This window comes from Panthera onca, chromosome A3, assembly GCF_046562875.1.
Source record: "Panthera onca isolate mPanOnc1 chromosome A3, mPanOnc1 haplotype 2, whole genome shotgun sequence".
NCBI lineage: Eukaryota > Metazoa > Chordata > Mammalia > Carnivora > Felidae > Panthera > Panthera onca.
In genome coordinates, this window is record NC_138341.1 from 19,030,818 (window position 1) to 19,043,458 (window position 12,641).

At 39.0% G+C, this 12,641-nt stretch overlaps 1 protein-coding gene across 2 annotated transcripts in view; it reads left to right on the top strand.

Annotated features, from left to right (window-relative positions):
- Positions 1-11,630, top strand: part of UBXN2A (UBX domain protein 2A) — a 44,667-nt gene extending 33,037 nt beyond the window's left edge. For both annotated transcript variants that reach the window (XM_078444930.2, XM_078444931.2), the window contains exon 7: positions 10,455-11,630. In XM_078444930.2, coding sequence (XP_078301056.1) covers positions 10,455-10,647 — 193 coding nt within the window. In that variant the 3' untranslated portion in view covers positions 10,648-11,630. The remainder of the gene's footprint in view (positions 1-10,454) is intronic.
- The last annotated feature ends 1,011 nt before the right edge of the window (positions 11,631-12,641 follow it).

Consider the following 12,641-nt stretch of genomic DNA (forward strand, 5'->3'; position numbering starts at 1 on the left):
TAAGAACTAAGCAAGGATCTTAGCAGTTCTCTAAACATAATATATCATGAAAATAAAAATTTTTGGAGATGAAGTATTTTCAGTTTGTTGTATGGATTATCATTTGGTTAGTTTTCCTATATATCTAAATATGTAATTTTATTAATTTTTAATTTACTTTTGTAACCATTGTTTTTAAGTGAAAGTATCTTTTTTTTAATGTTTGCTTATTCTTGAGAGAGAAAGAGCAAGGTGAGCCAGGGAGGGGCAGAGAGCGAGGGGGACAGAGGATCCGAAGCAGGCTCTGCACTGACAGCAGAGAACCCAATGTGGGGCTTGAACTCACGATGGGATCGTGACCTGAGCCAAAGTTGGACGCTTAAATGACTGAGCTGCCCAGGTGCCCTGTAACCATTTTTGTTTAATGTTTATTTATTTATTTAGAGAGAGAGCATGCACACATGTGCACAAGTGAGGGAAGGGCAGACAGGGAGGGAGAGAGAGAATCTGAAGCAGGTCTTGCCTTGATTGTCATTGCAGTCTGTCACAGGGCTCATCTCACAAACCGTGAGATTGTGACCCGAGCTGAGATCAAGAGTCAGATCCTTACCCTACTGAGCCACCCCTAGATATATAATTTTAGAAGAATTATTTTTAATATATTTTAAAATCAGTCGTTAGCATTATGTGCAGATTTTCTGTTGAAAAATATACAGAAAAATGTTGAAAGAAATTGAAATCATTTGAAATTCCATCACCCGGAGATAATCACTATTGTCAGTTTCATGGGTTTTTCCAGTCTTTTATCTCTTAAAATTTTTAATATTTTAAATTTATTTTTATTTTTATTTATTTATTTGTTAATTTTTTTTAACGTTTATTCATTTTTGAGACAGAGAGAGACAGAGCATGAATGGGGGAGGGTCAGAGAGAGGAGGGAGACACAGAATCCGAAACAGGCTCCAGGCTCTGAGCTGTCAGCACAGAGCCCGATATGGGGCTCGAACTCACGGACCGTGAGATCATGACCTGAGCCGAAGTCGGACGCCCAACCGACTGAGCCACCCAGGAGCCCCTATTTTATTTTTTAAGTAAGCTCTACCCCCATCATGGAGCTTGAACTCATGATCCTGAGATGACAAGTTTCGTGTTCTTCCAAGTGAGCCAGCCAGGCACCCGAAAAATTTTTGTTCGTTTTAATTAGAAGTAGGAACATACTGTCTGTGCATAGGTTTCCTTCTTTATTTAAAAACATTTAAACATTTTGGAGAGAAATGTTTTACGTAAAAGTTATATATGTATAGTTAAATTAATAATAAGATAAACACATACACTGCCTCACTCAAAACAAACACCAATGTATCTGTGTGCCTTTCTTTGGTCATATTTCTTTCCTTTTGTGCAGGAGATACTCTATTCTGAATTTGTGTTATTCTTCTGCTTTTTTTTTTTTTTTAAGTCCTTTATTTTGAGAGAGAGACAGCATGGGTAGGGGAGAGACAGGGAGGGAGAGAGATAATCCAGGCAGGCTCTGCGCTGTTAGCACAGAGCCCAGTGAGGGACTCGAACTCCTGAAACTGAGATCATGACCTCAGCTGAAACCAAGAGTCGGACGCTTAACAGCTGAGCCACCCAGGCGCATCCTTCATCTGGTTTTATTCATAGGTTTGCCAAGTACATATGTATCTTTTAAAAATATTGAGTTGTTTTGCTCATTTTCAATTAATTATCTTAAGTTTTACAACAATCATAAACATACAGAAAAATTTTAAGAACACTATAAAGAACTTTTTTTTCCTAGCCATTCAAGAGTAAGTTGCCAAGCTGATGACCCATCACCCAAAGTACTCTGATATTTCCTACAAATATGGGCATTATCCCATATAACCACAATTCAACCATCTGGAAATGTAACACTGATACACTTCTTCCAGCTAATGTTTGGCCCTATTCAAAGTTTGCCATTTAATCCGATATTATCCATTTTATCCAAAGACTATTCAGAATCACACATGTCCCAGTTTCTGGGTTTTTTTTTGTTGTTGTTGTTGTGTTTTTTGTTCCTTCCAAAATTTTATTTAAATCCTAGTTAGTTGACATATAGTGTAGTATTGGTTTCAGAATCAGAATTTGGTGATTAATAATTTACATATAACAACACCCAGTGCTCATCATAACAAGTGCCCTCCTGAATGCTCATCACCCATCTAGCCAGTCCCCCACCCACCTCCTTCCATTAACACTGTTTGTTCTCTATCATTAAGAATCTCTTATGGTTTGCTTCCCTGCCTCCCATATATTCTTTTTTTCCCCCTTCCCATATGTTCGTCTATTTTGTTTCCTAAATTCCACATGAGTGAAATTATGATATTTGTTTTTTTTTCACTGACTTATTTCACTTAGCATAATACAGTGTGTAGTTCCATCCATGTTGTTGCACATGGCAAGATTTCATCCTTTTTGATGGCTGAGTATTCCATTGTGTGTATATGTGCATCCATGTACACACACACACACACACACACGCACATGCATATACACACGTGTCCTTTATCCATTCATCAGTTGATGGACACCTGGGCTCTTTCCATGGTTTGGCTATTGTTGCTAATGGTGCTGTAAACATCAGGGTATATGTGCCCCTTCAAATCAGTATTTTTGTATCCTTTGAGTAAATAGCTAGTAGTGCAATTGCTAGGGCTAGGGTAGTTCTGTTTCTAACTTTCTGAGGAACCTCCATACTGTTCTCCAGAGAGGCTACAGCAGTTTGCATTCCCACCAACAGTGCAAGAGGGTTCCCCTTTGCCCACATCCTCACCAACATCTGTTGTTTTCCTATGTTGTTAATGTTAGCCATTCTGACAGGTGTGAGGTTGTATCTCATTGTGGTTTTGATTTGTATTTCCCTGGTGATGTGTGATGTTGAACGTCTTTTCATGTGTCTGTTAGCCATCTGGATGTCTTTGGAAAAATGTCTATTCATGTCTTTTGCCCATTTCTTCACTGGATTATTTGTTTTTTGGGTGTTGAGTTTGATAAGTTCTTAATAGACTTTAGATAATAACCCTTTTTCAGATATGTCATTTGCATATATCTTTTCCATTCCATAGGCTGCCCTCTAGTTTTGTTGATTGTTTCCTTTTCTCTGCAGAACTTTTTATCTTGATGAAGTGCTAATAGTTCATTTTTGCTTTTGTTTCCCCTGTCTCCCATCAGTGTGTCAGGTAAGAAGTTGCCATGGCTGAAGTCAGAGACGTTGCTGCCTGTATTCTCCTCTAGGATTTTGATGGTTTCCTGTCTCACATTTAGGTCTTTCATTCATTTGGAATTTAGTTTTGTGTATGGTGTAGGAAAGTGGTCTAGTGTCATTCTTCTGCATATTGCTGTCCAGTTTTCCCAACACCATTTGTTGAAGAAACCTTTTTCTCATTACATATTCTTTCCTGCTTTGTTGAAGATGAATTGACCACATGGTTGTGGGCCCATTTCTGGATTTTCTGTTTTGTTCCATTGATCTATGTCTGTTTTTGTGCCAGTACCATACTGTCTTGATGACTACAGCTCTGTAATATAGCTTGAAGTCCGGAATTGTGATGCCTCCAGCTTTACTTTTCTTTGTCAGGATTGCTTTGACTATTCATGGTTTCTTGTGATCCATACAAATTTTAGGATTGTTTGTTCTAGCTGTGTGAGAAATGCTGGTGATATTTTGATAGGGATTGCATTAAATGTGTAGATTGCTTTGGGTAGTATAGACATTTTAATCATGTTTGTTTTTCCAATCCATGAGCATGGAATTTTTTTCCTATTTCTTTGTGTTCTTTTCAATTTCTTTCATAAGTGTTCTGTAGTTTTCAGATCTTTTAACCTTTTTCATTAGGTTTATTCCTAGGTATCTTACTGGTTTTGGTGCAGGTGTAAATGGGATCGATTCTTTAATTTCTTTTTCTGCTGATTCATTATCGGTGTATAGAAATGCAACAGATTTCTGTATGTTGATTTTATATCTTGCAGCTTTGCATAATTCGTGTATTTAGGTTTAGTAATTTTTTGGTGGAGTCTTTTGGGTTTTCCAGATAGAGTATCATGTCATCTTCAAATAGTGAAAGTTAGACTTCTTCCTGCCAATGTGGATGCCTTTTATTTCTTTTTGTTTTCTGATTGCTGAGGCTACGACGTCCGGTACTGTGTTAACTAGTAGTGATGAGACTGGTCATTCCTGTCCTGTTTCTGACCGAAGAGGAAAAGCTCTCCATTTTTCCCCACTGAGGCTGATACTAGCTATGGGAATTTCATATATGGCTTTTATTATGTTGAGTTTGAAATAATAGTTCCTCACTCTTTCTTTGATTTTTATAACCTTGGTATTTTTCTTTTAATTACGGGCCAATTTTGTATTTGATTGTTTCTCGTAATTATATTTAGTTCTCTAATTTTGGCAGGAATATCACAAAAGTGATGCTTTTGTATCTCATTGCGTTCTGTTAGGTGGCATAATTTACATTTTGTCCCACTATGATGTTAAATTTGTTCCCTTTTTTTATTAAATTTTTTTAACATTTATTTATTTTTGAGAGACAGAGTGTGAGTGGGGGAGGGGCAGAGAGAGAGGGAGACGCAGAATCCAAAGAGCCTCCAGGCTCTGAGCTGTCAGCACAGAGCCCAATGTGGGGTTCGAACTCATGAACCATGAGATCATGACCTGAGCCGAAGTGGGACACTTAACCGAGTGAGCCACCCAGGTGCCCCATGTTTGTTCACTTGGTTAAAGGGATATCTGACAGTCTCCTTTAATATAAAGTTATTTTTTCTCTTTGTAATTAATACATATTTTCTGAGGAGGAGGTTTGAAATTGCATAATTACATGTTTTTCCTATGACATCAGATTTATTCGTTTATTTATACCTACATCTTCTCATGGTTCCTATTTTATTTGATGGATTGTATGCTCTCACCAGCAAAATTTATTTTAATGCTCATATATTCCCAGATATAGTCAACGGGACTGCCTTTATCTTACTGACATGTTCCCATCATTCTTTATTTCTTTGTTTTCTGGCACAAAAGTTTTTTCAAGTTTTAGTCTGTACTTTTTCTCAGAAGCCCTGGTTCTTTTTCAGTGGACAGTGGCTACCCACCGTTCTCAGGCCCTCTGAGTGGAGAGAGTGATAGGTGTATACACACATGTACATATATATCTGTATTTTCTATATCTTTGCAGAACAAAAAGCATGAGTTCACATAGATACTGCCAAACTCAATCTACCACCATGGAGTTTATTCCAGTTTTTTCCTTTCTGTATTTATAACTGATTTCTCCCATACTGAATAGCCTGGCTTCAATTATTCTTAATATATTTATTGATTGATTAGTTCTCCTGTGTGGAGTCAATCTCTTTGTTCCCCATTGCCACCTCCCCCTCATGGAAGACTTCTTCACCCTGCCTGGGCTTTACCATATCCTTCTTGAGTTCTCACTTGAGTTCCCTTCTCTTCCCGCTGGGTCTCTGACACATCACCCCAGACCACTTCAACACCCTGTGCCGCTGGCCTCTTTACCCTCTCGGTGACATTCAGTGCAGCCTCTTCTCCCCGGTGCTTGTGCACTCTCTTCACCCCTCTCTGGTTCTGACGCTGCAGTTGGCCGCTCCTCTGTGAGAAGGCTCTTTCCGTTTTGCTTGACACAGGCCATTCTGTGCCACTTCTTCTGCCCCTCAGTTTGGATATATTCCTCACCCCAGTGGGCTGCTGGCAGTGTGTACTGGACAAGTCTTCTGTGTGGGACACACCCCTCACCCGCGTAAGCTCTGACCACCCCTGCTTCACCTCCGCCTGCACGGACACCCTTCTTGTGTTCATCAGGCTCTGGCACCATGCAGGTGGTTAGCTTTCCTGTGCAGAGACCTTCTTCACCCTGCTTAGACTCTGAGTCCCTGTTCTGGGCCACCACAACTCCTATTGTTTCTGGTTCCCATGTTCTGCCATACTATTGGCTTTTGGACCAAGTTGTTTAGTAAGGAAAAAGAAAGGCAGCTTTGCTTTTTTTTTTTTTTTTTTTTTTAAACATGATATGAATGTTATTTTTTAAAATGTTTTTATTTGTTTTTTGAGACAGAGAGCATGAGCAGGGGAGGGGCAGAAAGAGAGGGACACACAGAATCCGAAGCAGGCTCCAGGCTCCGAACTGTCAGCACAGAGCCTGATGTGGGGCTCGAAATCATGGAGTGTGAGATCATGACCTGATCTGAAGTCGGACGCTTAACCGACTGAGCCACCCAGGCGCCCCCATGATATGAATGTTATTATATGTGTTGTACAACTTTTGTTTTTGAGACTCATCTGTGTTGATGTATGTAACTGTACCTCATCTATTTTCATTTCTATAGTATAATCCATTATATGAAATCAATGATCCATCCTATTTTTATTGGTAATGGTCCACATTTACATTTGTTTATATGGATGTATCAATCAGCATTGCTCAGTAAACATATAGGAAAATCTCCTGGCCTGTTATGATAAGTATTTATGTGTTGGCTGGTATGGCTTTTCTGGTCTCCGCTGAGCTCATTCACGTTTGCAGGTCATCTGAGGGAGCGCTAATCTAGGCCACATCCCTGTGAGTCTGGGTCTGCTCCTTGTGTCTGTTCTCCTTGAATCAGCAGCCTGCTTCTCCATGTTGTCATAACAAGGGCAGAGGCACAAGGCTCGTCCCACTAAGCAAAGTTTTACTTGTGTCACTCTTCTGACATCCGCTGGAGCAAGTCACGTGGCCAAGTCCCAGATGTTACACTGTGGAAGAGACTTCTTTCCTGGCCCGATTGCTGTGGCAGCTTTGTGTAAATCACATGATCAGTTCTGGACTCTCCATTCTCTTTGAGTGGTCCACCTATCTTTTGCCAGCTACACTTTCTCTTAATTACTATAACTTTTCAATCAATTAAATTACTGCTTTATTTTTCTGCTTATTTTATCAGTTACTTACAGATCTGTGCTAAAATCTACACCTATTATTGTGGATTTGTCTACTTCTCCTTTATTTCTGTCAACATTTTACTTCATGTACGCTAAAGCTATGTAGTTAGGTCTGTGCAGAGGTAAAAATTGTTTTTCTGATTAATTGACCTTTTTAGCAGTAAAGAAACATCTCTTTTAATCCCTAATAATTTTGTGTCGAAGTTTACTTTGCCTGATACTAATATAGTTACTTATACCAGCTTCCTTATGATTGGTGCTTGCTTACATGGTGTATCTTTCTCCTTCCTTTTAATTTCAACTTAACTATGTATGTGTCTGTATATTTAAAGGTGTTTCTTGTAAATAGTTATTTGAGTATAGTTTTTATATCTAGGCTAACAATCCTCTTCAGTTCCTCTTGTTGTGCTTTTGTGTATTGTTTTTAGCTACCACCTATTGAGTGTTTTCTGTATAGTAGGCTCTCTTCAAGGCATTTCACTTCTATTATTTCCAAATGGCAAACCACCCTACACAGCTAGAATCAGAGAGCTGATGATAATAATAATAGAAGCATATGTTTAAATGGTGCCTTAGAATGTTCTTCTGTGACCCAAATTCCTTTAAAATGAATGGAAGACAAACTAAACAGGTAGAAAATGGAAGAGGGGATATGTTATTCCAGTCTAAATTTTGTTTCTTTGTAGGGAAATAAAATATTTTAATTTCAACTTCTTTGTGTAGAAAAATACTCCAACATTTTCAGTAGCAAATAGTCACCTAGATTTTTTTCTCCTAAATTACTGAAGCATTTAATAATCATTGACCAACAATATTTATTGTCTATTAATCAGACTTTGTTTTTATTTTTTTAATTTGCACATTTTTTTATTTTTTTAGGATGCATCCATAATTTTATTACAAAACCTTTCTTTTGGCAGTAGTTGGTTACCGTGAGCCAGATACTGTGTGGCATAGCGTCTCTAATGTAACAATTGCATTCCTGCTCCTGAACCAAAACCGAAGTTACTTTACATCCTTCACATACAAGTTACCTGCACTCATCAATGGTGCAAATGCAACACAGTGGCGCATACTCCCTTTAGGGAGGAGGTGATGCAAAGGCATTAGAGTAAATGTTGGTAAGATTACAGACATTCCTTCTTGGGGCTCTCTGTTTCTTCTCCCTCCCTCCAAATTACTTTGCTTTAAAAGAATCAGAATTATTAGTCTGAATAGCCACAGCACCCAAGTAGCATCACACTGCACATTTTCTACCACAGGCAAAGGGAACGATCACTTTAGTTTTAAATTCCTGCATTAGAGTCTCTTAAAATAAAAGCATTCCATCAAATTCTTCCAAATGATATTATTGTTGTACATTTGTTGGTGGGTGACTTCTGTGGTGGTTTGCTTTGAAGGGATCTTCCAGTATATTTCCAATATTCCTTTCTTATAGTGTCCTTTTCTTTTTATTTAAAAATTTTTTTTTTATGTTTATTCATTTTTGAGAGACACAGCGCGCGAGCAGAGGAGGGGCAGCGAGAGAGAGGGAGACACAGAATCAGGAGGAGCCTCCAGGCTCTGAACTGTCAGCCCAGTCTGACAGGGGCTCGAACTCATGAACCTGAGATCATGATCTGAGCTGAAGTCAGACACTTTACCGACTGAGCCACCCAGGCTCCCCTAGCGTCCTTTTCTTTAGGATTTCACACAACTCTAATGCTTTATGAAGAATGTTCTCCTTGGTGCTTAAGAAAAAAATTGTTTTTAAGCTTTAAAAAAAAAAAAAAAAAAAGTAAAATAACATCCTCCTTTGGGTGCCTGGCTGGTTCAGTTGGTGGAGTTTGCAACTCCAGATCTCAGGGTTGTGAGTTCACTGAGTGTAGAAAAAAAGAATGTCCTCCTTGTTGTCACATTGGTTTTCTAGCATGTCTTCATATACAGCCACAAAGAAGCCAATTAGGGGGAATTGTGACTTGGTCGTAAATGATTAAGTAAGTGATTTAACAGATTGAGATGTTCGGAAAGACCACAATCCTGTAAACTCCCTTTCTGATACTTCTGTGCGCTTTCATTATGTGGTACTGGTTTGACCTTTTCCAGAGTGTACTGGACTTTTCTCTCCAATATAGCATGATCATTGGGGCCAGCGGTGTTAGAAATTATGAAATATCTTGGTTGCAGACAGAGTTATTTCTCATATCCTCCTTAACAAGTTGGTCTACGGGCACCTGGCTGGCCCAGTTGGTGGAGCATGCAGCTCTTAATCTAGGGGTTGTGAGTTCAAGCCCCACTTTGGGTGTGGAGCCTACTTTAAAAAAAAAAAAAAAAAAAAAAAGTTGGTCTGCATGTTGCAGCTTATTTTCCCAAAGTTGAAATTCCTGAATAACCCATTGTTGATGTTGCCAGGTATAATTCTTCGCATCCTGATTAAGAATATCAGCAATGGGGGGCGCCTGGATGGCTCAGTCGGTTAGGTGTTGGGACTCTTGATTTCAGCCCCCCCCCCCCCCCCCGTCTCCCTTTCTCTGTCTCCCTCCCTCTCTCTCCCTCCCTCTCCCTCCCTCTCTCTCCCTCCCTCTCTCTCCCTCCCTCTCTCTCCCTCCCTCTCTCTCCCTCCCTCTCTCTCCCTCCCTCTCTCTCCCTCCCTCTCTCTCCCTCCCTCTCTCTCCCTCCCTCTCTCTCCCTCCCTCTCTCTCCCTCCCTCTCTCTCCTTCCCTCTCTCTCCTTCCCTCTCTCTCCTTCCCTCTCTTCCCCCTCAGCCTCTCTCCCCTGCTCAAGTTCTCTGGCTCTCTCACTCTCTAAAATAAAAAAAGTTAAAAAAAATTAAAAATGTAACTATAACACCCTCATCACACTAAAGATAAATCATAGTAATTCCTTACTATCCAGAGTCAACTTTTTTTTTTTTTTTAACGTTTATTTATTTTGGGGACAGAGAGAGACAGAGCATGAACGGGGGAGAGGCAGAGAGAGAGGGAGACACAGAATCGGAAACAGGCTCCAGGCTCTGAGCCATCAGCCCAGAGCCCAACGCGGGGCTCGAACTCACGGACCGCGAGATCGTGACCTGAGCTGAAGTCAGACGCCCAACCGACTGAGCCACCCAGGCGCCCCCAGAGTCAACTTTTAAGAAAGATAACCCGGGGCGCTTGGGTGGCTCAGTCAGTTAAGTGTCCGACTTTGGCTTAGGTCATGATCTTGCAGTTTGTGAGTTCAAGCCCTGCATGGTGCTCTGTACTGGTGGCTCAGAGCCTGCAGCCTGCTTTGGATTCTGTGTCTCCCTCTCTCTGCCCTTCCTCCATGCACTGTGTGTGTGTGTGTGTGTGTCTGTCTGTCTGTCTGTCTGTCTGTCAGTCAAGAATAAATAAGCATTTAAAAAAAAACCCAGATGATTAGTTCTATCATCATAATTTCACTGCTCTATGTATGAACATAGCTAAATATCATCAAGTTATTACCTTACATTAATCCACGTTTTCATAAAATTATATTAATAGTCTGTGCTATTTTACAGGATAAGCCACATCAAAGACTTCATTGAAAAATACCAAGGATCTCAGAGAAGCCCTCCCTTTTCCCTGGCCACAGCTCTTCCTTCCCTCAGATTGCTAGATGAAACACTCACACTGGAAGAAGCAGATTTACAGAATGCTGTAATCATTCAGAGACTCCAAAAAACCGCTGAACCTTTTAGAGAACTTTCATAACATTGATTTTTGATACACTAAGTGGAAAGTTTGCAGAGAAATGATGGTTGTAAATGAACACTCAAACCAAAATGAGGGAAAGTAGATCTGATTTGCTGGACTTTTGGTTAGAGCGCTATTTAACTCCCTCCTGATGAGAAGATTTTAAATAAGTACAAGTTAGGAATGTAAACTATGACTAGAAACTGTATTCAATGCACTTTTTCCAAAAGGCTACTCAGAAAACACTTATTTTCAAATACCAGTTATTCAACAATAAGATATATTAAATCACTATATCCTATAGAATCTAAATATGGTATAAATTAGCAAATGTATTCACACATCATTCATTCAGATGGTCCCAACCAGCAGTGATTTGTTTCAATGTCAGCTATCTCAGATTTTTTAAATAGCAATACATTAAGAAATTTGTACATGCAAATTCAAAGCATCAATGTAATTATTTTATACCTGGGATACAGTCAGAAGGCTAGAAAGGACTACTTTCACCACAACTATGCCTGAACCTCAAAGTGTTCTCAGTTTTTATTTTCTAATGGCAAGATATACTCAAATGTTAATTTGGCATAGTATCTAAAATATATTTTTATTTAAGAATAAAATTGGGCATCGTAGTATAATGTCAATACTAATCTGCCTATTCACATTTCTATACTTTCAAGAAGTGTAATCTTTAAAAAATTTCTATCCAGGAATCCAACTTGATCCCCTATTTTATTTTCTTTTGAAAATTAGGGTTTTGTTTTTAGCTAACATTTTGAGTAAACCTTTCATTTGCTACCACTCACGTAGAATCTGTTCTAATGCCTGTGTTGGCACATTGCTACTGTTTTTTAAATGCATCATGTGAACTACGGTTTCCTATTCCATATATCAGAGTCAACCTGTGTATACGTTAAAGGATTATTTATTTACGTTCTGATGCCACCAAGGGAAACATGTTTATTTTAAAGTTCTAACTAAAACTGGTTAGACTTGAATATTTCATCGTCAGATTGAATTCCCTTGCCTGAACATAAGTTTAAGAAGCTTATTTTGCAAATTCTCTATTTGAATCTTATTTAAAGTGAAATGTACATTCAATGTGCCAAGAAACTAAGTAGCCATACCTGTCAGCAGTAATGTCCATAGGGCAGTAGTGGGTATCTGCCGGAAAGAACAGTTCTCAAACTTTTTGGTCTCAAGACCTTTTGTTTATGTGTGTTATATATATATAACATTGAAAATAAAAAGTTAAAAGATATTTATTCAATAAAATAATAAGCACATGTTAGTATAAATCACATTTTAATGAAAAATGCATTTTCTAAAGATTTCGTGAAAAAAGTGGCATTGTGTTCCATTTTTTGCAACTGTCTTTACGGTCTAAAAGAAGACAGATGGAACCTCACGTCTGCTTCCACATTCAATCTGTTGTGATATTGCACACCATGTAGCTGCTAGTAAACGCAACTGTATGTTCATGAGAAAATGAAAAAAAAAAGCAAATAATGTCTTAGTTTGATTCTGAAAATAGTTTTAACTTTGTGGACCTCTTGAAAGAACCATTCTTACAAAGCAGTGGTTCACAGTAATTCTCAAACATTCATGTAAGAATCACTTGGAAAGCATTTCAAAATGTCTGTTCCAGGCACCTGCCAGACGCATTCTGATTTATTGTGTCTGGGGTGGGTCCCAGATCCTGCAGGTTTAATTTCATCTGATTCTTAGGTACACAGGAGAAGTACCCGTGTTCAGGAAATCCAACACTATGCTTCTACCCTAAGAAAGAAAACCTGCCTGCTTCATTCACTGTGAACAGTGGAAGACTCCACTGAAATGGGACTTCTAGACCTTTAAGTTGTGTCCTTATCTCACTCAGTTGGTCCTTAGACTGTTCCCCTCTCACTCTTAACTAATCATGATAGAAACTTATACTTCATCTTCTCTAAGCAGAGCTGAGATGAGGGTGGAACATTTAAGTGAGATTTTTAATAGAAGCTCAGGAATAA